The sequence below is a fragment of the Micromys minutus genome, assembly GCF_963924665.1.
Source record: "Micromys minutus genome assembly, chromosome: 24".
Classification (NCBI taxonomy): domain Eukaryota; kingdom Metazoa; phylum Chordata; class Mammalia; order Rodentia; family Muridae; genus Micromys; species Micromys minutus.
The window spans coordinates 18,913,705-18,940,462 of record NC_137959.1 but is presented as its reverse complement, the minus strand read 5'-3'; the positions used below and the strand labels follow the sequence as shown (position 1 = coordinate 18,940,462).

Sequence of the window (26,758 nt, the reverse complement as noted above, 5' to 3'; positions counted from 1 at the left end):
AGGCTGGCCTACTCCTTTCAGTTCCAAGGCCAGGGTAAATGTCTACTTCCTCAGAGGCCACAGCCCACAGTCCCACACACTTCTCAAACTTATCCAGGGCCCCACCTCCTGGACTCTGCCCTCCTACCCAGGAAACACTAGTACCCAGAAGAACTTCCCAAGAGTCCAGGGGCCAGGAGCAGGGTCTGAATGACTCGAGCTGGTGTCTCACGGCCTCATTAGGCTGGAGAGAACCAGGTACAGTGCGGTGGGCTGGAAGTGTAGGCTTTTGTAGATACAGAACCCTGAGGTATCTCCTGACCCCCTCACCATTTTCTGGAAGTTCTCTGGGACCCTAGTACTCCAGAGGGTGGTGCTCTGGCAAATTGCTCTAAGTCTGCCCTGAAGTTGTAAGAAGATGGCCAGGTGCCATCAAGCTGAGTGGCCAGGCTCCTCCAGAGCCCACTACCTCCCTCCGTCCCCTCTTGTGCCTTTACCTCCACAGCAAGCAGAATGGGAGCCAGCCATCCCAGGAAGGGGTTAACTGCCAGCCCCAGCCTTGAGGGAGGGGACTGGGCTGGACCATTTTTCTGCTCTGCCTCCACCTCGCTTTTCCTGAATGGTTCTGCCGTCCTGGGGTGGGGAGGAAGGGAAGGAGGAAGGGCGGCAAGCAGAGGGAGGGAGGAGTGTGGGAAGAGGAAGGAAAAAAGAACGAGAGACAGCTAGGGGGAGAGAAAGATGTCACTGGCTCTAATCTCCCTGTCATTTGGGTTTCTAGCAGGAGCTGGGCGAGGGAGCCGCTAGAACAATGCTGAGACGGGGGAGGTGAGGAGTGTCTTAAACAGGTGATCAGGGGAGACCAAGCCACCTGGGCACCCCTCCCGGACTCAGCCCAGCCGGCACCCCAAAGACAGTGGGGCAACCATGGCGACCAATTTCAACGACATCGTCAAGCAAGGCTATGTGAAGATGAAGAGCAGGAAGCTTGGGGTGAGCCACCCTGGCGGGGGGGGGGGGGTTGTCAATAAACAGTACTGAGGACGGGTCTGGAGGCATGGTGTGTTGGGGGCATGCTGCCCGCCAGCACTGGGTACTGTGTTACTGTGGTTTAAGGCTTCTTAACACTGGCTGGCTGGCATGTGGCTAGCCAGCCTCTGTCTACTGCATCTCTTGCCCCAGCTGGGTTGGCTGGCATCCCAGCCACTGGACCAGTAGTGGTAGCCGACAGGCTGGCAGAGGCATCCCTGCTATTGTTGAAGTTGTGGCCACAGCAGCAGAGGCGCTGGCAGCAGCCACCACCGGGTAGCGGGAGAGTGAGGCTGTCAGGAGTGGAGAGCAGCTTTGGCTCCTGGGCCTCCTCCCCTTGCTCCCCACCCCCTTTTCCCTCCCTCCCTTTCCTTGCTCCCCACCTCTCCTGTCCTCTTTTCTTTAAAGTGACCCTCCCCCGCCCTAACACACACACACACACACACACACACACACACACACACACACACATACACGATTCTCAATGTGTTCCGAGCCTGCACTCATATTTCTAGTGGTTGCTTTGGGTTCTAAAGAATTGTTTGGGAAAGAGAATGGCTTGTTGGGAGGTAGGGGTAGGGACATCAGGGACTGAAGCCAGAGAGGCTGACACTTCCCTGATGTGTGGGTGGAATGGCCCTTGCTCTGGGACAGGCTGCTTTCCTTGGAGTTGCTGGTGGTGGTCCTGAGTTGGAGCTTGGAGGGGCACATACCCCTTCTCACCACCCTAATACAGATTTCCAGCTGAGGAAAATCCCCCAGAGGCATGAGTAGGGTCCCAGGTTCCCCTGCTATCCCCTACCTCCAACGAGGGGCTCTTAGCAGAAAAGAAAGCCTTGGTGAGAGGTGATCCAAGTCTGTTTTACCCAAGACTCCTGTCCCACCCTGATTACCTTGATGGGCTGGGTTCAAGGATTCCTGGGCTACCCTGAGGGTGAGGAGATGCCTCAAGGCCACTTGTCTTATTCAGGGCTACCTTGGAGTGGGGGCAATTCTTGTTCCTCCTGGCTTTCTGGGACCCTTCTTGAGCTGTCTTGTATCCAGGCAAGGGCCGGAAGTCCACTGCCCTCAGCTGGGCCATCAGTGGATTGAGGCAGGGCCTCTGGGCATGTTCGGAGTCTCACTGGCCCAAGCCTGGTAGAGACTCTGCTCTTGCCAAGACAGAAAGAACAAAGAGCAAGGCTAAGGCCAGGCAAAGAGGCCCAGGGAATGGGGACCTCATTCCTGCCACCACCCCTCATCCCCATGCTTAGATCCAGCAAGTCCCCAGGAGCCAGCGGAGCTCTATCCAGGGCAGGGCTTACAAGGAAAGTGCTGGCTACAGGGCAGTCCTGTGGGGTCAGTGTCAGACCTGTTAGGGAGGATGCCCAGACCCCAAATAGAGAGGTGGACAGATGGGGGTGGGGGGTTGTGGGGAGGATGGAAGGTGAGGTGTGGCCTGGCCCAGGCTGGTGTTCACTGGGTCCAGAGAGTTCTACTCTCCACAGACCTAAGCTTACCCTGCCATTCTGTGAGGGGCTAGGCTTTGCGGTTGCCCCAGGCAGTATCTTATCTCTGTCTCCGGGGATCAGGGGTGGGGTATGCTGAGAGGAATGAGAAAGGGATGGCGCCCACCCTCTCTTCCTACCTGCCAGGGCCTCCCTCCCTCAGCAGAGCTGGCGGAGTGCTTAGGAAGAGCTGATCAAAGACCTGTGAGAACTGAGGAGAGCTCTTGAGTGCATGGCTCCCTGGGGTTGTGTGAGTGTGTATCCTGTAACCAGGCAACCAGGGTGCTCAGGCCCCCAGGCCTCCCATGTTGCTGCCTGCTGGGGTGGGGTGGAGTGCCTGGGCAGCTCCCACCCACTCAGTTACCTATGTCTGTCCACCCTGTCCTCCATATGGTCATATGAATAGCCGTCAGGAATTGCTGGCTTGGTATCAGCAAAGGGTGTGAAAATAATGGTAAACATGGTTTCTGCTTTAATAAGGCTCATATGGACAGATGAGGGCTCAGCTAGGGACAGAGGTACAGGGACAGACATACTTCTCAGGGTCCCAGACAGGAGCTAAAAGTGGCCCGGCAAAAGAGACTTCCAGGGACAAGAACTGTCTAGGTCCATTTTGTTCTGTGATCTGCTTGCCAAAGGCCTGGTGGTGCACTTTTGGCACAGGCAGAGAGGTAGTTGAGCTGGCTGCCAGCCCTTGGGACCGTGGCCCAGTGGCCGCAGAGGTACAGGGGCAGACACATTTCCCAGGGTCCCAAACAGGAGCTACAGGTGACCCAGCTCTAGGGAATTCCAGAGACAGAGACAGTCTAGGTCATTTTGCCCTGTGATCAGCTTGTCAAAGGCCTGGCGCACCTTTGGCACACAGAGATGGTAGCTGGGCTGGCAGTGGCCTCCTTCCTTCCTCTGCTCAGACCAGGTCTTCTCTGGGACCCTTCTGTTTGCACTGAAGATGGCACAGGGATGCCTGGGAAACAGGTCTGCCAGGCTTTTGAAGCCTCTGGCAGGAGCGGCTCTGCAAGACGAGGTCAGATGGGCAGTTTATGGAGGTGCTGGGACAGCCTTTCATGGTGTGATAGGTCAGTTTGTCTCTGGAGAATCTCAGCAGCTTAGGGCACACTGCACTTAGTGGTTGACACAGGCAGGATACCACATACGCAAGTTACTGTGCTGTGGAGGCACAGCTGGCTCATAGCTCCGCCCCTTATCCCCTGTGGGTCTTGGTCCCCATGGGAATCCCCTGTGGCACACTGTTGATTAAGTGTGGAGGGAAATCCTTGGAGGGCAAGAGTGATTCCCCTTAAAACAGAGCCTTGCCTGGGCCCAAGAACAGGGCAAAGATGATGTACAGTCTAGCTGAGTGCAAGAGGCTACTTGTTGTCCCCTGGAAGACCCCATATATATCCAGAGTGGTCTGTCCTATAGTAATGGGTGTGTCTCTCTGGAAATCCTGTCTTAATGCCAGACCCACCACTTGTTAGGTCCTTCCTACTTGCCTTCTTCACAGCCCAGTAGTCTTGGAAATGGAGGCAACAATGGGGACTGCCTTCAGGAGTAACCCCGACATCCAATACATGCATAGGAAACATTCCACAAATGCTCAGAGCATCATAGCACAGCTCTGTAGAGATGCTCATAACATCCACCTTGGCTGTTTGGGTAGGGCTGCCCCTTTGGTGGCTGGCATCCTATAGCTGCCATCCTAAGATTTTTCTCTAAGCTAGGGTCCAGGGAAGGGTGTAGTATTGCTCCCTCAGGAGGCTGAAGTAACTTCAAGGGAGCATTGCTGGGGATCATGGTCCAGCAACAATCTGACCATCAGCTTCTTGGCCCACAGATTTACCGGAGGTGCTGGCTGGTGTTCCGGAAATCTTCCAGCAAGGGGCCCCAGCGGCTGGAGAAGTATCCTGATGAGAAGTCAGTGTGCCTCCGAGGCTGCCCCAAGGTTAGGGGCCTGGGCCCTAGATCCCCCAACCTGTGAGCAAAGATGACTCGCTGAGTCCTGAGGTCTGAGAGTACCTTCCTGGGGAACCCAGCTATGGGAGGTAGGATGAAGTACCCCAGCCCGGCTGAATCTCTAGGGATATCCTTCCAGGTGACTGAGATCAGCAACGTCAAGTGTGTCACACGGCTCCCCAAGGAGACCAAGAGGCAGGCGGTGGCCATCATATTCACCGACGACTCTGCTCGTACCTTCACTTGTGATTCAGGTGAGACTCCAGGGCTGCAGGTTCCATCTGCTCTCCTTGGGCTGATCATAGTCAGTGGTCCAGGCAGTGGGTACCAGAGCAGGGCCAACCCTTGCAGAAAGAGTGGGAGAGCTGTGCCTTTCCTTAGTGTCATAGGTCCCAGACAGAGGCGGGCAGGCAGGCAGCAAGGCCTCTCTGTAGGGTGCAGTGGGTCAGGGCGGACTGGGTGGGCTGCTGGGGACTCTGAGCTGGTACAACTATTAAGTGCTATTTTTCTCTAGAGCTGGAGGCAGAGGAATGGTACAAGACACTCTCAGTAGAATGTCTGGGATCACGGCTCAATGACATCAGTCTGGGAGAGCCTGACCTCCTGGCCCCAGGAGTACAGTGTGAACAGACAGGTAAGGCTGGTAACTGGGTCTCAAAAGTGGGGTGGGGGAAGGTGGAGCCCTTAGTTAGCTCAGCTGTATCCGCTGCTGCTGCAGATCGCTTCAACGTCTTCCTGTTACCCTGCCCCAACCTGGACGTGTATGGCGAGTGCAAACTGCAGATCACTCACGAGAACATCTACCTCTGGGACATACACAACCCCCGCGTGAAGCTCGTCTCGTGGCCCCTCTGCTCTTTGCGCCGTTATGGCCGAGATGCCACACGCTTTACCTTTGAGGCGGGCAGGTAGTACCCTCTTTCTTACCATCCTGTCCCGCTATGGCCATTACAGAGACTGCTCTCTGCATGGCACCAGACACGTTCATTCATCAGAATGGCAACCCAGGGGGGATATAATGGCTTCAGTTTTACAGATGAGAAACTCAAGGCCAGGAGTAATTAGCTTATAACAGGCAGGTCAAGCGAAGCTGTATACCAAAGCCCAGCTCCTGAGCTCAGTCACTGCCAGCAGTGACACCTTCTGGCTTCGTGATTATGGCCTCCGTATCAGTTCCCTGTAGGGGGTTAAGATGCGCCCAGCCTGTCAGAATGGTTTAGCTAGGGAAGGCCCTTGCTGGGACTCCACCAGCCTGCTTAAGACTTCACCTCCACACCACCCTCTGTGTAACCTTGGCTGAGCAACTATTTTCCTGGATGCTTTAGGTTTGTCTATGGTAAAATGTAGAGGAAAATGAATAGGTAACTACTGCTCAGCCCATGTGTACTGTGGCCATCCTCTCCCTGAAGACCTTCACACAACCACAGCTGGCATCTAGAACTTGCATCACACACACTTGCACACGCACACCCACTCCAGAGTGCAATTCCTTCCTGACGCCGTGACCTCCTGTGTCCTTAGGATGTGTGACGCTGGGGAAGGACTATATACCTTTCAGACACAGGAGGGGGAGCAGATTTACCAGCGGGTTCACAGTGCCACCCTGGCCATCGCTGAGCAGCACAAGCGGGTCCTGCTGGAAATGGAGAAGAACGTGAGGGTGAGGCGGTGGCTGTTGCTCCAGGGCACTGGGAGGTGGGGCCGACATGCTAGCTAAGTTCACCAGCAAGTTTGTAGGTGAGTCAGGCAGGGCTTGGGGCTGGCAGCAGTGTCCCCAGAACTAACAGATGGGACCTTTTCTCCATGTCCCAGCTGCTGAACAAGGGCACCGAGCACTACTCCTATCCCTGTACGCCCACGGCCATGCTGCCCCGCAGTGCGTACTGGCACCATATCACAGGTTCTCAGAACATCACTGAAGCCTCCAGCTATGGTGAGTCGTCATCTTCGGGGCCTGTCCTGTCCCAGTAGAGGTTTCCTGGGCAAGGGCCTTTGGTCTCAGATTCAAATTCTGACCCTGCATCTCTGTCTACAGGTGAAGGGTATGGGGCAGCCCAGGCCAGCTCAGAAACAGACCTCCTGAACAGATTCATCCTGCTTAAGCCAAAGCCCAGCCAGGAGGACAGCAGTGAGACCAAGACCCCTTCCCAGTGACAGCAAGGCTGGCGAGAACTCACAACTGCTGGGCCACCTGTTGGAAGGCTAACTGCAGCAGTCTCTGGACAGCCTCAAGGAGCTGGTGGCCAAGAGCCAGAGAGCAAGCTGTCCCTCCTTGCCCTCAAGGGTGAGGCTGGACCTCAGCACATGGCTGGCCACACCACCTGAGCATGAGGGGCTGGAGCCACCGTGGGACTATACACTGTTAATGGTTTTAATATATATGGCTTATAACATATTCTGTATAAACGAGGCTTCCCTCTATCCCTCCCCACCAACACATACCCACTTTTAATTCTACGACCAGACATGGTCAAGGCTGTTTTTTAGTATGAGGGCAGCAATGCCTGCCCTCAGAGATACAACTCTCCTGCTGCCAAGACTGCTTGAGCTGCCAAGGTCAGAGAAGGGGAGATAATCAGACTGGTGCTGTCTGCTGGATCTTCCTCAGAAGCCCAAGGGCCAGGATAGCAGGTAGCTTCTGTCCTCTGGGCCTACAGTGATACAGGAGAGTCCTAAACTTCACTGTTCCATGTGGCAGCCTTGCACTTGGAGTTTTAAGCAGAGGTGGCATCTGGTTTTTAAATGCACTTTCTGCACTGGCTCCTTCCTGCTCAGTACGCTGAAGATGTCTTCAGGTGGGCAGGGCCCCGTTACCTCAGCAGTAGAGGACAGCTGGGACCAGCTTGGAAGGCTGCAGCAGGGCTGCTGTGGGGAGCATCTTGCTGCCCCCTTTCACTGACCAGGGATATAGTGCTCCAGCAGGAGGAGTCCCTTCCCCTGGGCCAGCCACCCCAGGCTAGATTCCAAAACTAAGATCCCATCTCCCCACATGGTGCTGAGGCTCCCTGCTGAAATGCAATTAAAGCAATTGATTTTCTAGTGCTGGTATTTATTGACTACCGTGCAGAAGGGCTATCTTTCTATTCATATCAAACCTTTTGTTGCGTGTTTGTTTTTTAATACTTTAGGGTTCTGATTTGTGGGAACAGACCTTGTAAATACCCACTGTTCACATGTGTGGCAGATTGATAAGGGGGTCCCTTCTCAGGGGAGCCCTAGAGCCAGGGAGGTGGCACAGCCAGCTCAACTCTGTGACCCAGGAAATGGCCACCCAGAAGTCAGCTAGTTTGTACAAGAAATGGGCCCAAACCCTTGGGAGGGATGCAGACCTGGCTCAGTTAGTGGCACGATGACGCATGAAGGAGATTATGTTGTGCTCTTTATTGCCAAAAATAAAAACTTTTAAAAAGACTACTGTTGATCAATAAATATTTCTTCTTCTCTGTATTGGTGTGTGCTTCCCCCGAGGCTGCCTGAAAACCACTACAGTAGGGCCAGGGATGCTAACACCTAATAACAACTGCCTTGTCTAACACCAGTGGAAGCCCTGGCAACCTCTCTGATGACCTTCCAGGAGGCAGCCTGAGCAAGTGCAGTCTTAGCCCAGACACCAGAAGGGCTCCCAAGGCCTGGAATCCAGTCACCTTGAACCGAGTCTTCTGCAGCAGGCAAGCTGAGGCTAGTTGATGGTGAGCACGTCACTCTGGATCTCATGGCTTAACTGAGTCTGTAAATCACTCAGCTTCTTCTTTAGCCCAGACAGGGCTGAGAGGACAATGGTTTCAGGGCGCAGTGAGCCACACGACTCCACATTGTAGTAAAACCTGAGAGATGAGAGTGGGGTGAGAGCTCTCATGAGCCAAAGCCTGGGCTTTGGGCAGACTTCCGTTCTGTGAGATTTGACGCCATTCCTATGAGGCCCTTGATTTCAGGACAGGACTAAAGCAGAGTGGTCCAGATCCTCAGTTCCTCGAGGAAGCTACTTCAAAAGGGCATTGTGGTTAAAAACCCTAAAATGAGTCTTTGTACATTTCTGCACTGGAGACAGCAGGAAAAACCAAACACGCTGCTCGCTACAGCTCTTCAGCACATCAGGGGAGGGCTATCGTTAGTTTTGCTCTGGCTTGAGCCTAAACAGGAAGGCCAGAAACAGCATGAGGCAATAAGAAGGCCCCTTTCTTCACGGTGACCAGAGAGGGATGAAGACCAACTCAAGACCGGTATGTGAGTGTGGCAGTTAGTTCTCCTATGGAATGGTGGGGACAGGGGTAGGAGTGGGGATGGAGTGTGGTGAGCTTGGGTGTGTGACTGCCTAACGGCCTCCCACACCTACATTTTCAATCGCAGTCCCAAGCAGGACTGAGGTCTTACCTCTCTGGCTTGCCGTTGGGGTCATAGGGAGCCTGTGACTCATCCTCATCCAGCTCGGAATACTCACTCTTTGGCCTGAGGGCAAGCACAGGGAAAGCGTAAGTGGCTACTTCTGCATTTAGCAAGGCTCTCACCACAGCCATTGCTACTCCCCCAAGCCTCCCCCCAACATACCATTCCTCAGGCTTGGGGTACACTGTATGCCTAAGTGCGTTGTCTGGGTCATATTCAAAAGCTACCCCTGCAGTAGGGTTCCACTTGGCATGTTCCTTGCCAAAGCCCTTCTTGGCATATGCTCGAAGTCTCAGCTCCTGGCCCTTCCTCAGCTTGACAATAAGGATGTCTGCAGGGAGAGGGAGAAGGAGTCAGGAACAAAAGAGGCAAGTTCTCCAACTTAAGTCCTGCAGTACTGCATGAAGACGACCCACATCTTGGCAAAAGGTTCCAAAGATGAATGAAAGAGACCAGGCGACTCAAAGGGGCACATCTGATCTCTTCATCTTCAAACCCCCAACTTGACTGCCCCACCCCCTCACCGCCCTGCCCCACCCCCTTACCATCCTGCTCCACATAGTCATTGGGGTCATTATCCCGGTTCCGGGATGTCACCTGTAGGAAGCCCAAACAAGCATGCATTAGCTTCTCACCTCTCAGTCACCGCTGGCAACTGTCTCTCAGCAAATCCAGCCTATAATCTGTCAAGCCAGGGAAAGGAGGCCAAGGAGATGGCAGAGTTGTCCAAAGAGCCCAGTGGACTTAAAATGGGTCTTTGAACAACATGGGGCACAGGGCACCAATACTGCTCTGTTCAGGAACTCGGGGCCAGCACGTCTAGGTGGCGGTTAAAGTAGATGGTCACAGGTAGGTAAGTGTCTCATAAAGATCCAGTCCATCTGTCCCACTTGGAGCCAGGCAGAGAAGAGCAAAGGCACTAACCGGAATAACCCGGGGGCTGTTGGAGATGAGATCTCGGGAGGTAACATGCCGCGTCTGGTCCTCGTTGCACCTCACATCGAGAGTGAACTCCACAGAGCACTCGGGGCAGAACTCTTCACATGTGCAGTCCTGAGGCAGGAAGGGCAGTTGGAATGAGAAGACTGGACTCTCTGCTTCTAACTAGCTCCTTCCAGCTTCTTTTTGGTGAAAAGGGGTGACTACAGTCCCAGGCCCTTCTGGGCTCTGACATCTGGTGCAACTACACTTCCCTTCCACGTCCACTGCTACATGTGACCACTAGGGGGCACAATGCTAATACAGCAGTGCCTAGAGAGGATGGACCCAGAGGACCAAGGTTGTATGGGACTATACAGTTCTGTCTATGCAGACCAGCTGGGGAATTACTGAAAACACAAACAAGGGAAGAACAGGAAAACAAACAAACAACAAAAACCCACCCCAAAAAACTCAAACACCTTTCACATTCTAGAGTATTTTGGAAGGAGGGGGCTGGTGCTCATATAGCCTAGGCTGGCCTGGAATTTAGTATGTAGATGAAACTTAACTACTGATCTTCCTGTTGCTACTACTGCCCATGTGCTAGGATTATAGGCATGTGTCACAACACCCAGTAGTGTTTACTTTAAAATCACCTATGGAAAATTTTACTGATACTAAACCAGAGAGGACAGACTGCCACCTGCCATATACCCACCTTCCAGCTTTCTTAATTATCAACATCTGCCGTTCTTTGTGGGCGTTTTATGTGCTCTGAGACAGGGTATATCTCACTAGGTAACCCTGTAAATGTTGGGATACAGGCATCCAGCCTTAGAGGATTAAAGCACACCAAGAATGTAGAAGAGAAGGGGCAGGGTACCTGCAACTCATTTTCTGAAAGAGTGGGGGAGAATAAGGCAAATGCAGTAAAACATGAACATCTGGTAACTACAGAGAAAAAAAATAAACGGATGATTTATTAATGTTTCTCAGACATGGGGACACACGCCTTTAATAACCAAGCGCAGCACTCGGAAGGCAGAGCAGGTAGAATCCAGTTCAAGGCCAGCCAGAGCTACATAACAGAGAGTCTCTTAAAACTAAAACGAAAACAGAAATAAAGGGATGGGGGTGGGGGCTCGAGAGATGGCTCAGTGGTTAAATGTGACTGCTGCTCAGTTCCCAGAGTCTATATCCAATAGCAGCTCACAACTGCCTGTAACTAGTTCCAGGGGCTCTGTGACCCTCTTTTGATCCTAGCCCACCTGTGCACACACAGAGGCAGACATATACATACAATAAAGTGGGTACGTTCCCCCACCCTTTTTGTTGTTCTAAAACAGGATTTCTCTGTACAGCCCTGGCTATCCTGGAACTCACACAGATTCACCTGCCTTTGTCCAAGCTCTGGGATTAAAGATGTTTGAACCACACCTGTCTGTGTGAGGCTCACAGACGATGCCTGGTAATCAGAAGCCTCAGCAGAACCAAGGACCACACTATTAAGGCATCATCTCAACAATGAGTATGCTACCTACAGTCAGCTGGAAAACACCCAGAAAGATTCCAGGGAGAACTAGCCCCCGCCCCCCCAGTCCACCATCACCAAACATACCCGGGAGTACTGAAGCTTGTCCACAATGTCATCACTAGTGAGGGGGATTAATCCTGCAAGACACAGAGAAGTGCTCTGCAGAACAGCCCACAGCCAACCCATCACAAGAACCTCAAGGAGGTCAGGCAGGCTGGGGACAGGGAGCAACCCACTTTGATCTCTCCTGCCCTAACACCAGCACTCACCAAGCCTGTGCGCAATGAATTCATCGTGAAGGACCGAGGAGTTGGCATCAATCTGAACCCAGTCGATGGCTGAAAACGGCGGCAACAAAACAGGATGAGTGGAACTAGCCACCAGATCCATTTACAGCCCTACAGTACCAATCCCTCCCTCAGTGCCCAGTGCCCAGTAGGCAGAGGCAAGCCTGGTCTACAAAGTGAGTTCCAGAACAGCCAAGGCTACACAAAGAAACACTGTCTCAAAAAAAAAAAAAAAAAAAAGAAAAAGAAAAAAATAGAAAGAATCAAGTCACTGCTTACAAAGTTGAAGGAGACCAGGCCAGACTGCAAGAGGTTCTGACTTCAAAGTGATAGCTTCAGGTTCAGGCCTTGCTAGTGATATACATACATTCATTTATTTTCATTCGTTCCCCTCATCCCCTCTCAGAGCATTTAGGAATATTTAGGGAGCTGAATACTTTTCTAAAGAGTACTTTAAACCTGCTACCTGTGCCTATAACAAATCCAAGAGCAAAAGCTATTTGGGCACCTAAAGGCTGGGGGAACATGGGTTGGAGGGATGGCTCAGAGGTTAAGAGGGTCCTGGCACCCATGACAGGCAGCTCACAACCCCTGTAACTCCAGCTCCAGGAGGATCTGGGACCCCTCCAGCACCTGCATTCAACACCCACAGAGAGACACAGTTAAAAACAATTTAAAAAATTTAAAGTTAGGGAAAACATCTCGAGAGTCAAACATCACAAGTTCATGGCCCACACCTCATTTATGAAATAACCAGATGGCCCACTTAGAATTTCAGTGTTACTCCTATCAGTAGATCGAGCTTCACTGGATGGCTTCAGCAGGGAAAGTACACTAACAATGAAACCCAATCCCTTTCAGTTCAATGCTGGGCATATAGGGCTGTATGCATATAGGACTGCGCAGATGCTGATTAGATAGATGCACCTAATCTTAACCCAAGAGCAAACGCCTGCATGTAAGCAATGACGTCCAGAAATCAAATGGTGTTGGAGCCCAGTTCTCAAACAGCTGCCATAGGCACAAGGTCAGAAGACCAGCTGAGAATAGGCCCAACCTGCCCTTCCCTGCAGTGCTTCCTCAACCCAAGCAAGGAATATGCTTCCTTCCCTATACTTCCAGGGCCTCCTCAAAGCCCTTAAATCTATTTCCCATCCCCCACCTCCTGGTGGGAATTCCCAGTCTCATAAAACCTTGTTGTGTCCACATCTACAAATGCTTCCACTCCCTTCTTTTGGTCTCCTTCCTCTCTCTCAAAACAAGCAAGCCAGCAAGCAAGCAAACAAAGCAGAACTGTTCAGACTCTCCTCAAGACAGATGTTATATTTTGCCTTGTGCTATGTTTGACCATGTTTTGTCTCCACCTGGAAACTTACATGATTTAAAATAAGACATTCATTTTAAAAAAGACACCAGAATGGATACAAAAAACTGCAGTATCTCTCTCTTTCTCTCTCCATAAAGAACAAAAGTATGTTGCTTGTTAAAGAAAATCTTAACACACATGCTATCTCCCATCTGGAATCAATCAATCAATCTCTCTCTCTCTCTCTCTCTCTCTCTCTCTCTCTCTCTCTCTCTCTCTCTGTCTCTCTCCCCCCTCTCTCTCTCTCTCCCGTCTCTCTCTCTCCCTTCCCCCCCCTCTCTCTCTCTTTTTAAATAAAAGAGAGTTCAGGGCCTGCAAGATGGTTTAGCCAAATAAAGGTACTTATTTGTTGTTAAGCCTTATCGAGGTCAATCCCTGGGACCCATATGGTGGGAGAATCCCTCCCACAAGCTGTACTCTGACCTCCACACATAAACTATGGTACTCTGGTGTCCAGAGATATACACATATGCGTAAACAAATGTTTTTTAAAAGATATGGGGAGAAAACAAGAAAGTATAGCAGGGTACTATCTGGAAGAACGAGAGAGACCAAGTACACTCTGTGTGTTTGAAAATGTCATAATGAAGTCCGTCATTTTGTAAAATTAATATACATTTTAAAAAGACACCAGCCAGTAGCGAACACTGACTTAAAAGCAAAAGCACATCATCTATTTCGGTAATCGCTGTATCACCTGCTAACGACGCCTAGCGTCTACACCTTACGGATGAGGAGGCTGCAGCCCTCAGCTGTTTTAATAGTGCTTAGTCTTGATTTCTGTTGCTTTTGGGTAGACGAACAGTGTTGGAAACCCTGCTGCTGAGCAAGGCGCGCACCAAGGCGGGCCTAGGCATCCCCAGCCCAGCCTGCAGGAGCACCGCAGTGTTCTCAGCTCTTACCCGGGGCGGAGGGCGGGTGACACCGGCTCCGAGGGAGGGTCACTTACCTATTATAGGCACCTCTGCGATGAAGACCCTCCGAATGGAATTGGCCACCCTATAGGAGGAAAGCCAGGCGGTGTGAGCTGCCCGGAAGACACAGCCCCAGGGGTAGGAGCCCCAGGACCCGGCCGCCCGCCTCTCCCCTCGCCTCCTTACGCCAGGTCGGTGTTCTCGATAATAAACTTGACATTCTCTTCTGTGAGTTCCGTGATCCGCACGGTTGGCTGGTTGGCATACGGCATCGCGACCGGCCGCCAGTCTCCCGCGCCAGCCCTACAGCGCGCCTGCGCGACTACCAGCAGTTTGTCGGCGGGGTACCCGGGCGCTTCCGGCTAGAGGTGGGTGCAGCGCCACCCGCTGACCGGAGGCCAGAATTGCTGGCCTGGGTTTTCTAACCACACTGATGCCAAAATGCTTTAAAAATTTTTTTACGTGAGTATACTGTCACCTTCTTCAGACACACCAGAAGAGGGTATCGGACCCCATTACAGATGGTTGTGAGCCACCATGTGGTTGCTGGGAATTGACTGCTCTCTTAACCACTGAGCCATCTCTCCAGCCCGCCAAGATGCCCTTGAAATGGTCCTATGCTTTTGAAATGGTCCTATGCTCTTGAAATCCCCAATATACAGCACAAAATTACACATACAGGGTCATTCATGCGAATATCATTTGTAATTGCTAAAAATAACTCATTAGGCAATGACTTATAGAGACTTGGTTAAACATATGTACAGGGCTGGAGATAGTGGTATTAGAGATGAGTCCTGGCTGCTCTACCATAAGACTTGGACTGTATTCCCAGCACCCACAGGATGCCTAACATCTTTAGCTCCAATTTCTGAGGAAACTCTCTCCTGGCATCTGAGGGGACCAGGTATTCACATGATGCACAAACATACATGCCAGCAAAACACTCATATACATAAAAAATTTTAAACACACAGGAATACAAAGAAACCTTTTAAAAGACGGAAGATGTACATCTAACATAAACAAAATGGTTAGGGAGGTGACTCGGTGTGTAAAACAACTGATAGGTTATTTCTCTGCTGTCGAAATGGGCCAATTCAAGCCAGATTAGAATATATTAAAAGGCAGGTTTATTGGGAAGCTGTTCTCAGGAGCTCACTGGCCTCAAGAACTGAGGCTATGAGAGTCACCATAGGAAGAGCAAGAAGGGAGAAGAGGGGAGGGAGAGGAAGAGGGGAGGAAGGGAGGGAGGGAGAGCAAAATGTTTGGATTATACAGGGAAGAGCCTCTAGGCTGGAAAGTTCAGGGTGGGGGCAGGGTGGAGTATGCCAAGTAGGGATTGAGGGATGCAGGGGGTACCTGGAGGCCAGGTCTGCTTTGGTATGTAAAATATGCACCTCCAAAACCAAACACTGATGTGCAAGGACACAATTTCATTCTCAGAACCCCTGTAAAGAGTGGGCATGGTCATGCAAGTCTGTAATCTTAGTGCTCCGTTGTGTGGGAAGGTGGAGAGAAGAGTCCCCTGGACACTCTCGGGACAGTTAGGTAATGCACAAAGAATCGAACAACACAGAATCGAACAACACAGGACCCACTGCCGAGCCAATGTCAGAGAGTGCTGCAATGAAGACGCATAAAAAACAAAATGCATGCACGTTTATTATATGTGTGTATGTGACACAGCATGTGTGGAAGGCCACTAGGCCTGACTGCAAGTACTCTCACCTACTGAGTCACCTCAAAGGTCCCCAACGTGCACTCCAACAATGCCCATATATGTTAGATGATACACACCCTTTTCTTCCTACCCTTGATCCTACAATGTACTTCTGAAATAGATACAATGCTCTCCACTTCTACAGATCTGTGCAGTTGCACCTGAAGAGTTTAAATGGGCCTCTAAAACGTGGCAGCTGTTCACACAGAGAAGAGAGGCCCTTGAACAGAACCCTGAAGAACTACATTTAGAGGGCAGAATCACCAGAGAATAAAGAGTTGCTGTAACAAGAGGGGGGCCTACTCCACAGCACACGCCATCCCTGTGAATCATGAACCGCACTTGTCTGCTGAGTGAGAGGGATGCTATAAAGGATAGAGAAAAGATGAAGTGTAATTAAGTGGCAATAACTTCATAGGATATCAAGAGGCATAAAAAACCAGACAGGTACAGAAAGAGCCCGACAGAAAGCCCGGTGGATAAGATCTGAAACTCAACTTTCCCCATCAGCTGATTTAAACAGGAGTACAGCAGAAGACAGTACTAACCAGGGGTGAAAGGGAAATGGAGCAAGTGTAGAGGCTGAAGGACTAAGAAGGCTGAGTAGTAGTCAGAGACTAGGAGCAGACAAGGAGCTCATGGCCTGGGATTACCCTCGTTTGACTGGGCCTAAAGATGCAACTCTGTCATGGTGGCCCGGTAGGTTTGAGGAAGTGTCACAGCTAGAACTCAGACCTCTTCTATACACTACTATCTATTGCTGGGGTCTTGGATATTTAACATTGTCTAGATGGACATTGTCTAGACAAAATAAGAAATTGTTTCAAACATATTTATTATTTTTACAGATTCTAAATACACTAATGATCCTGTAATGCATGCTGGTGTGTGATGCCAGCTCAGCATGACTGTTCAAAAGGCACCTGTTCAGAGGAGGCAGCTTTCTGAGGGGATCCTTGGCAAGTACCTTTGTGCGCACACTGTCTGCCCTGTGCTGGGGAAGAGCTCCCACTACCTGTTGTCTTTAGACCTCAGTTGTGAGCCCCTAAGAACATTTCTCAGGGGATTTTGTTTGACAGGATCACACTCTGTAGTTCAAGTAGGCTTGTGATTCTCTACATAGACAAGCCTGCCTCTGAACTCTCAATCCTGCTGTAGCAGTCTTCTGAGTGCTGAGAATACAGGTTTATGTCATCATGCCCAGCTCCTAGAGAGCAATTCTAAGGTCAAGACATGATCAAGATGCCTGTGACACCACGGCAGAGTCATGCCAACTTTCTGTGGTTTGAAACCTTGGATGTGAGTCTCATTTTTCAAACACACAGCTGCAATGCAAAAGGCATCAGGAGGCCAGGCCTGGTATTAGGAACTGAAGAAGTGGCCCAATTCCAGGTCAGAACAGTAGCAAGTGCATTGTCATTTCCAGCCTTGTGGCTGTCATACAACTCCAAGTTCTTCAGTGTGTTCTCAGTAGCATCCTGTTCAATGGGTGGTGCATCTTGTCAAAGCCCTTCATATCTGCTGCTGCTCCTTCCAGGCACATGGGTTCTCCTTCTCTCACCGCCGCTGGTTTAGACCTGTCAGGTTCTTGAGCTAACACAGGAATAGAAGCAGAGAGTGGTGAGGCTTGCCTTACCTCTAAGACTGCAATGGGAAACCCTGGGGTATTCAAGGCAGCAGGTAGAGCTAGGACACATATTCAAGCATACTGGGGACCCAGAGACAGAGGTGGTCTTCTTTGGAGTGGGAGGAGTTTGCCCTTCAGCCAAGCTGGCCTGGAACTTTTTACCCTCCTGCCTTAGCATAGTGAGTGATGGAATATAGGTGTACACTGCCTTGCCTCACCCAGCTCTAGCAATTGTTTCTTAATGACAACAGGGAAGAGCTGGGGCATTGGAGAAGATGCTGAGGATAAACCAAGGTCAGTTTTATTCAGCTTCAGTTTAAGGCCTCAAAGCTATAACATGGGACCAGAGTGGAATGGGAGGCAGGCAGTGTGAACTGGGCAGTACTCACCGTGACTGCTGCACCCATCAGTCCTTGCACCAGTGCCTCTCCAGTGGACTTCACCTAAAAGAAGCCTGGGTCAGATTCTCTGAAGTCCCCAGAGTGAGCTCAAAGGTGAAACAGAACAATTCAGGAAGCCTATGAGCCTCACAGTGGAGTCAAGGTGGCTTAACGTACTGGAAAAGAGGTACGGACAACACAACCACAGACAGAGCAGACTGTTAAGGAAGGACTAGCATGAGGAAGAAATGGCTAGCCTTCTTGAGAAAGCCTTTGGAACAGTCAGTTAAGGACAACAGGAATCTAGAGAACAGACAGACGAGTGTGCCTACTGAAAAGGGGTTCCGAATGGTCAGTCCCCAGCTACCTGTTTAGCTGTGTGGCCCATGTTCATTGCATCATTAATCCGGTTTTCCAGAAAACGCCAAGTATCTTCAAAGTCTGGGGAGGAGTCCTGCATCATCACCAGCTCTGTTGTGTTGTAGATGCCAGCCAGCACTGCACGGCGGGTGTACCAGTTAAACTGCAGAAGAGACCCACCCAGCAGGTGGGGAATCACTGCTCTGTGGGTTACGGGAGTCCTGGGTTCTTCCCAGACTCTTTCCTCATTTCTTCTCTCTCTCACTGACACATATAGCCCTCTGGACACCACTACTACCCTGATCTTGGCTGGGTATCAAAACTGCCTGTGAGATTAAAACTGTAAGCTCCTAGGTTGAGAGTCAGAGGGTCTGAATTAAGCACCTGGAACCAAGAGGTTTAACTAGCATCAAGATGATTTGATTGGTGAAATGCCCAACCCTTGGGTCCTGGGGAGGTTCTACAATCCAGCAGCCATGACTAAACCTTAGCATGTATAGCACATGGGAGGACTGAGGCAGGATCAGGGATAGGTTATACCATCTGGGCGAAGCTGAGAGTTCGAGTCCCTGGTGACTTCTGCCAGCCCTAGTAATTGCTCTTCAGAGGACCAGCTCAGCTACTCTGTGTTTTATTCCTTTAATTTCTTTGCTTTCTAATTTTGTTCTCCCACCATCATCTCTGTTGGTGGTATATTCCCACACAGTTTATTAAAGCACTTTGTTATGAGTGTGGTAGGAGTATGCAGCTGCTGTGTACCTTCCTATCCTACAGGCCACAAAGCACCATCACATTTTAATTTCCTTTGTTTTTTTTAATATCCCACCAGAAATATGGTAGCATTAACAAGTCATATTCTTCCTTGTGCCTGCTTAAAAGGGGTTATTGATCTCTCAACAAAACAGGTCAAGATGGGGAGGAGTTTCTTTTTAAAACAATGGGTGTCTCCATGATTTATTTTTTATTTTTGTTTCGTTTTGTTTTTTGTTTTCCTCTCTCAAATGTGGAGAAATCTGTTTTTAATTAGGGAAGATGGTTAAAGCAGCACCATCCTATAGCCCCAAAGCCTGTGCCACCTCTACAGGTGGGGAAGGGCAGTCCCTAGTTCATGCTCAAATGATGGTCACTGAGTGACAATGACCCAGATGCCTCTCTGGCTCATGAAGGACCTTTCCTCCTAAAATTGGAATGACACAGCTGTCCTTCCAGATTTCTGATCAAATAAATTTCATAAACTTTAAGAAACCCCAAGCTTTCGCTAGCAATCTATAGGCCTACTGAAAACACTCACATCAGTGGACTGGTCCCCAGCATAGTGCCACATGTCATCCACCATGCTGGTGAGCAAGCTCAGGCTGGGCGGGATGTTGTGAGGGAGCAGGAGGATGCTGAGGGCCTAGAGAAGAAATGACAGAGGAGGTACCATATATACCGAGAACAACACACACAGGGTTTACATGGGAGGTCATGAGGGTCACCCTAGTTCTTGCCTTTTGATAGTCATGGGTAGTAGCACTAAGAAACCTTAACTAGAGGTGATGGGGCCAGAGACATGGTTTTGTTTTAAGATGACCTAATCCGATTCTCCACAGCAACATTTGAAATGGAGAATACTAACAGCTGAAGAGGTCACTCCTGTCTGAGTCCTGGAGCAAGGGTGAGAAGGGCACCCCATTCTGTCACAGTAAACTCCTGCTGCTTTGCTTAACTCAAGCTGGTTCCCACTCCCAATAAGCAGAATTCCCCAGCTGATATGCGGGCCAGCACCAACTTGAGAGCCTCCTTTAGCAAATACCAGTTTCTCTGGGCCTAACCAACAAGCCCTTGACACTTTACCTACTCTATAATCCTCCTGGCTGTGAGGCTGGCAGAGAGGTCTTAGTAGCTGAAAAGCATCCCCTTGCAAAGTAGCCCAAAAGGCTGGACTGTGTTGACCCAGGCAGCTGAAACCCAATACTTCCCTGCCTGGCTTTATGTGCCACAGGTGATCAAAGTCCATCAGTTGCTGCCTAAGGTCACACAGTTAAGTCTTGTAGCTGGACAGAGGATGCCAGGTGCTTTCTTAACTCAGAAAAGGCCCATGCTATGATACACTTCAGAAAGGGGACAGGGAAGCTTTAGAAAATGGAGGCAAAGCTCTTGCAATGAATACTCTTCTCACAAGCATTACTCTAACAATACAGGAAGAAGGCTCATCTTCCGATCTGGAACACAACAGGGCATTCATTGAGCAAAGAGGGCTGATACCAAGTTCAGACTGCTGTGACCTTACTCAAGGAAGACTATTCCTCCTTGAGGACCTGGTGACATACCTGGGCTACTGGGCCCACCTATGACATTAACTTGTATGCAGGGCAACTCACAGGTCCATCAATTTATACTCCCTATGGCCACTCCCTAGCAAGAACCCAGCTCTGCCAAGTACACTATGCTTTCCTGGCCCCATGGTGAATGCTTGTGAGCTAATGTCTCAGTGGTGTGCTAAGTTCCCCAAGTGCACGGTACTGAGGACGGAACATTATTACTGCTGTTCTGGAGCTTAATATGGACTCTGTACCCGGGGCCAGTGCTCAATGTAGGGGATCAGCATTCTCAGTCTGGTTTCCACTGCATCCCTCAGGAACTGGTCTGTCTTCCTCTTCCTGGAAGAGGGAAAAGAAAACAGCGTGTTTCTAATTCAAAAGCCAGGGCCACTCTTCCTATGCAGCCCCAGGAGGAATGTGCCACCAGTTGTGGAGGAAAACTGTCAGCACGAGCTGCTGCAGTTCAGACCCACCCAGGCTATTAGCACTACTCTGGACACTTCTTCAATCAGCTTCCTGGGGACAGCTAGTGGGGCAAGTGGCTGATCCCTTGCTGCCACCTTAAGCTATAATGCCATATAAACTTACTCTGCCTGGCCCAGTTGCACCAGTTTCTGCTCCTCTTCCAGCACGCGGTTGAGGCGAGCATTGCACTGGGTCACAAAGTGCAGAATCAGTTCACTGCCATCACTCCCAAACATGCTGGCTGCTGCACTGGAGAGACCCAAGGACTACGGGAGAGAAAGCAGCAAAGAGGTGGGTAAGTATACTAGCCTGCTTCCCAAGAATACCTCATCCCTTTAACAGGGGCTGGGTTTTCAATGGGATCCCTAACTCTTAGCTCCTGTGATTTCAGTGACCACCACTGGTCCGCCGAGCCCCTTAATTTGTGCAAAGCATATCTCCAGGTGTGCATGTTGGAGGTCAGTGGCTGGCTCAAGGAAGGACGCATGACCACACATAGTCAGGAGTCTACCATAGGAATCTTGCTGAGTATGGAATGGCTCTAGTTTCATTTCTGTCGCTTTGATGATATCCCTATAAAAAGCAAGACACGTTGTGGTAATAACACATCTTTAATCCCAGTACTCAGGAGGCAGAGGCAGGCAGACCTCTGAATTTGAGTCCAGCCTGGTCTACAGACTGATGTTTCAGGACAGCCAGGGCTACACAGAGAGATCCTATCTCTAAAAAAACCCCTAAAGAAACACAGGAAGAATTTATTTGGCTTTCAATTCCAGCTTTTTTTGTTTTTTGAGACTGGGTTTCTCTGTGTAGCCTTGGCCATTCAATTTTTTGTTTGTGGTGATCAAACCTAGGGTCTGGGGCATATTAAGCAAGCATTTTTACCCTTGAGTTACACCCCAAGTCAGTTGTTTAAAACACCTTTTTTTCATTGGATGCATTGAGGAGTTAAATAAGTCAGAGATGCCCTTTGCTTCCCCGCTCTATTGTTTGTTGAGCATCTAATGCAGACAGAACCTTGATGGCAGCAGGAACAGACAGCAGAAAAGGAACAAAACCACTTTAGTATGACTTCCTCCTGCTGGGCCAGGGAACTGCCTCTCTTCTGTAGGAGAGCATGGCTATTACATGAACAGCAGCTGCACCGCCGTTGCAGGCCGTTGTGCACACTGCACACATCGTCTTACCCAACTGCATACTGCTCAGTCGACATGTTGTGGCTATACTTTACAAAGCAAGAAACTGAGGTTTACAGGTCTCACGCACGACTGGGTTGGCAGGGTCTATAGGTATCATGCACCCAGCACAAGAGAAGATAATCAGGTGCGGAAAGCCCATTATCAGAGAATTCTGTTTCAGCCAATTTTTCCAAACAATCCTATTAATTTCTCTCACATTTGTTCCATCAGGTTTTTCCCTCTCCCACAAAGTTCTGCTGCCCTCTACCCTTTCCTAACCTCAGGTTCTTCAGGCTATCACAGGCACACAAAGAAACAAAAGTCACCCCATGGGAATTCTCTTAATGTTTAGAAACTAAACCTGGTGAGTTTGAGGCTACCCTAGTGAGACCCAGGACGGCCAGGGCTAAATAGGAAGACCCTCTCAAAAACAAACAAACAAATAAACAAACCCAAAGCTGTCTTCTCCAACTCTGTTCCTAACACATCCAAGGCCGGTCCTTCTACTTGTTCTCCAGATCTAGTAACTCCTACGTGGTTTTGGTTTTGCCTGCCACCTTCTATTATCTCCACCTCCATGCTCGACTTCCATTCTGCTTCCCCTGCTTGACATAGCCTTCTCGGCCTAACGGTTCTCTACTTCTTCTATGCCACAGCTCCCTCCATCTGATTCTGACCCAGAACCCTAATATCTATTGCTATAGTAACCAACAGAAAATAGCTTTTATTCTTTCTTCAGTACCAAGATGCTGTAACCCAGACCCTATACACCTATAACCTCCTTCTCTTGATAGCTTTCAATATGTAGCCCAGGATGCCCTCAAATGTGCAGCAGTCGTCTTGTCTCAGACTCCTTGTGTTGGGAACAAGTGTGAGTCAGCACGTAATACTGGGATTCTCTCTCCACTTTATACTCTTGCCATATACCCATAACTTGCCTCCTGACACATGCTAGAATACTCAAACAGCCATCTGGAGGTCTGCTAGCTCCTAAAGTTCAAGTTCAGACCCCTATGTTTGCTTGACACCTCCATCTTGGAGGAAGGCCAGATGTTAACATATCAGAAGAACACAAGCAAAATGCTAGACCCAGAGAATGGAGCATGTGAAAACATATAGCTCCATCCCTAGTTTCCGGAAGTTCAGTTCTCAGCACCCACACTGGGTAGCTTATAACCTCCTCTAACTCTGGCTCCAAGGGAACCCATACCCTACAAGTGGTATTGATACACAGTCAGTCAGTCAGTCAGTCAGTCAGTCAGTCTGTCTGTCTGTCTGACTCTCTCATTCAAAACAAAACCGCTTTGAGGGCTGGGCATGGCAGCACAAACTTATAATCCCAATCCTTGGAGAACAGAAGTAGGAAGATCAGTAGTTTAGAGTTCAAGGTCAACCTCAGATATACAGCAAATCTGAGCTAGTCTAGCCAACAAGTTACAATCTTAAACAGAAAGTTGCTTTGAGACTCCAGTCCACCCTGGTAAGAATGGCTAGCTTCAGGAAAATAAGTGACAAGAAATGATGCCAAGGATAAGAGAAGAGAGGAGCCTGGGGAGTACTTCACTATCCCAGGCTGGCCTGGACCATGGCATTAGTTTACTGTCCTCCAACTTGGAGTGATATTCCTCCCTCAAGTACTGGGATTTCAGGCAAGAGCCACTGTGCCTGTTGATAAAGGCAGGGACTTTAGACACTACTGGTTGCAAGTAAACTGATAGAGGACTGTGGACATCAGTATGGAGAACCTCAACAAACTGAAAAAGAACTACTGTCTGATCGAGTCATACCACACTGTGGCGTCTACTTTAAGGAGGCGAAGTCATCATTTACAGAGATACTTGTCCATTCGTGTTTATTGCTTTCAATAGTCACAATATAAATCCATCCTGACCCGCCCATTAACAGATGAACAGATACAGAAAATATTGCAAATATATATAAGAGAACTGTATTCAGATGTAAAGAATGAAACGGAGGTATTCATAGGAAAGCTGATGAAACTGTATCATTTTGATAAGTGAAATAAGCTAGGTTCAGGAGAACACATACTTGAAAATTTTCTCACATGAGCAGAATTTAGATTCATGTGCGTGTGTGACATGAAATAGGAAGAGAATTATAAAGGAGAAAGGGGTCTAAAAATGGAGGGGTCAAGGGAATGTAGTGGAATATATGTTATAAAAGCAGATGAGAACCTATTTGGGGTGGAGGAAGAAAGGAAATCAACAAGAGAGAAATCAGACAGAAGAGCGGGTAGGGACTAATGAATACAAACAGAACAATTATATAGAGGTGTGTGAAGTATCATAATGAAACCCATTTCTTTGTATGCTAGCCCAAAATATAATGGATAGTAAAAACTCAGAGATGGAAGACTTGCTTAGCATACTTTAGGCTAAGTTCTCATTCTCAACACACAATAAACAAGACTTGCCTGGGCTAGAGTGATTTTAAGGCAGTCTGGCTAAAAGCAAAATAAGACCCTGCTTTAAATGGTGCTGGTTCAATTGGCAGTCAGCATGCAGAAGAATGCAAATTGATCGAGTCTTATCTCTTTGTATAAAGCTCAATTCCAAGTGGATCAAAGAAAGACATCCACATAAAACCAGGTACACTGAAACTAATAGAGGAGAAAGTGGGGAAGAGCTTAGAACACATAGGCACCAGAGAAATTTTCCTGAACAGAACACCAGTGGCTTATGCTCTAAGATCAAGAATCAACAAATGGGACCTCATGAAATTACAAAGTTTCTGTAAGGCAAAAAACACTGTCAAGAGGACAAAACAGCAACCAACAGATTGGGAAAAGATCTTTACCAATCCTACATCTAATAGAGGGTTAATATCCAACATATACAAAGAACTAAAGTTAGACTCCAGAGAATCAAATAATCCTATTTAAAAATGGGGTACAGAGATAAAGAATTCTCAACTGAGGAATACCGAATGGCTGAGAAGCACTTAACGAAATGTTCAGCATCCCTAATTATCAGGGAAATGCAAGTCAAAACAACCCTGAGATTCTACCTCACACCAGTCAAAATGGCTAAGATCAAAAACCCAGGTGACGAGGATGTGGAGAAAGAGGAACACTCCTCCACTGTTGGTGGGATTGCAAGCTAGTATAACCACTCTGGAAATCAGTCTGGAGGTTCTTCAGAAAATTGTACTACCTGAAGACCCAGCTATTCCACTCCTGAGCATATACCCAAAAGATGATTCAGCATATAACAAGAACACATGCTCCACCATGTTCAGCAGCCTTATTTATAAAAGCCAGAAGCTGAAAGGAATCCAGATGTCCTTCAATAGAGAAATGGATACAAAAATTGTGGTACACTTACACAATGGAGTACTATACTACTCAGCTATTAGAAACAATGACTTTACAAAATTCCTAAGCAAATGGATGGAATTAGAAGCAATCATCTTGAGTGAGGTAACACAGTCACAAAAGAACACACATGGTATGCACTCACTGACAAGCGGATACTAGCCCCAAAAGCTCTGAATACCAAGAAACAATTCACAGACCTTATGAAGCTCAAAAAGAAGAAAGGCCAGAATGTAGATGCCTCAGTCCTTCTTAGAAGGGAGAATAAAGCACTCACGGGAGGAAATACAGAGACAAATAGAGGAGCAGGGATTGAAGAAAAGATCATTCAGAGACTGCCTCACCTGGGAATCCACCCCATAAGCAGCCACCAAACTCAAGCACTATTGCTGATGCCAAGAGGTGTTCACTGGCAGGAGCAAGAAATGGATGCCTCCTCAGAGGCTCATACAGATAGAGTTGAGGATGCTTGCAGCTAACCATCAATTGGACTGAACACAGGTCCTCAAATAAAGGAGCTAGAGAAAGGACCGAAGGAGCTGAAAGGTTCTGCAACCTGATGAGAAGAACAAGATTATCAACCAGCCAAACCCTCCAAAACTCCCAGGGACTAAAACACCAACCAATGAGCACATATGGAGAGACCCATGGCCCCAGGTGCATATGTAGTAGAGGACAGCATTGTCTGGCATCAATGGGAGAAGAGGCCTTTGGTATAGTGAAGGTGCATTTTCCCAGTGTGCTCCGGCCCTCGGGGTCTTCAACATAGATCTGAGGAGGGAACTGGCAAATGGGTGACAAGACACACAAAGAAGGAGAGCAAGTCTAAAGTGCTGATCATGCTCTCATTTATTATGCATCAAACCATTTCTTTTAAAGAAAAACAGGGAGAATTACAATGGGAGGGGGACTACCCAGGTGCAACAGAATGTTCTGCCAAGCAGGATCTGTTGTCTGGGTGACCGTTCTACTCGGCTAACTACCTGAACACAGTGTGATCACCTGATTTCTGGGAAAAGGCCTCTATCCTGGGAAACAGAAACCTAGGCCTAGGTCTATGCAAAATGGTGTTACACTGGCTAAGGGAATTTCTTAATTCTGTCAGCTACTGGCACCAGAGTACAGGAATGCCAAGACACTGAGGTGGAGAGGGTGGCTGGGAAAAGGAGCACCTTCATGGAAACAAGTGAAGGGGGAGGGGAAATGAGAGTAAGGGGAAAAGAGATAACATTTGAAAAGTAAAAATACAGAGGAAAAAAAAAAAGACCCTGTCTTAAAATAAAGGGTAGGAACTGGAGGGATGGCTCAGTGACTGGAGCCCTTGATGTTCTTTCAGAGGATGGGGTTCAATTCCCAGCACCCACATGGCAGTTTACAACCATCTGTAAGTCTAATTAATACAAGGAGAACCAACAACTTCTTCCAGCCTCTACAGGCATCAGGCATGCATGTGGTGTGCAGACACACACCCATTAACACACATACACATGGAAACAAAAGTAATCTTAAAACATCATAGAAAAGAAGCTTTGAGTCAT

The 26,758-nt window shown here is 49.0% G+C and overlaps 3 protein-coding genes across 3 annotated transcripts in view; 1 reads left to right on the top strand and 2 right to left on the bottom strand.

Annotated features, from left to right (window-relative positions):
* The first annotated feature begins 804 nt into the window (after nucleotides 1-804).
* Nucleotides 805-7,673, top strand: DOK4 (docking protein 4). Its single transcript, XM_080936717.1, has 8 exons — nucleotides 805-969; nucleotides 4,327-4,434; nucleotides 4,585-4,699; nucleotides 4,960-5,079; nucleotides 5,164-5,353; nucleotides 5,967-6,105; nucleotides 6,258-6,378; nucleotides 6,481-7,673. The coding sequence occupies exons 1-8, from the start codon at nucleotides 904-906 to the stop codon at nucleotides 6,597-6,599; spliced, it is 978 nt and encodes a 325-aa protein (XP_080792843.1). The 5' UTR covers nucleotides 805-903; the 3' UTR covers nucleotides 6,600-7,673.
* Nucleotides 7,674-7,807: 134 nt separating this feature from the next.
* On the bottom strand, nucleotides 7,808-14,158 carry POLR2C (RNA polymerase II subunit C). Its single transcript, XM_080936718.1, has 9 exons — nucleotides 14,037-14,158; nucleotides 13,886-13,935; nucleotides 11,553-11,621; nucleotides 11,368-11,420; nucleotides 9,753-9,881; nucleotides 9,374-9,425; nucleotides 8,991-9,159; nucleotides 8,817-8,891; nucleotides 7,808-8,269 (listed from the first exon to the last, which is right to left on the bottom strand). The coding sequence occupies exons 1-9, from the start codon at nucleotides 14,120-14,122 to the stop codon at nucleotides 8,125-8,127; spliced, it is 828 nt and encodes a 275-aa protein (XP_080792844.1). The 5' UTR covers nucleotides 14,123-14,158; the 3' UTR covers nucleotides 7,808-8,124.
* A 1,334-nt stretch (nucleotides 14,159-15,492) lies between these two features.
* The window catches only part of COQ9 (coenzyme Q9), a 17,748-nt gene continuing 6,482 nt past the window's right edge, over nucleotides 15,493-26,758 (bottom strand). Inside the window, exons 4-9 of the mRNA XM_080936949.1 lie at nucleotides 20,832-20,974; nucleotides 20,498-20,582; nucleotides 19,232-19,336; nucleotides 17,948-18,103; nucleotides 17,590-17,643; nucleotides 15,493-17,166 (exon numbers count right to left, since the gene is read on the bottom strand). Of these exons, the coding sequence (XP_080793075.1) occupies nucleotides 17,131-17,166; nucleotides 17,590-17,643; nucleotides 17,948-18,103; nucleotides 19,232-19,336; nucleotides 20,498-20,582; nucleotides 20,832-20,974 (579 nt within the window). The 3' untranslated portion in view covers nucleotides 15,493-17,130. The remainder of the gene's footprint in view (nucleotides 17,167-17,589; nucleotides 17,644-17,947; nucleotides 18,104-19,231; nucleotides 19,337-20,497; nucleotides 20,583-20,831; nucleotides 20,975-26,758) is intronic.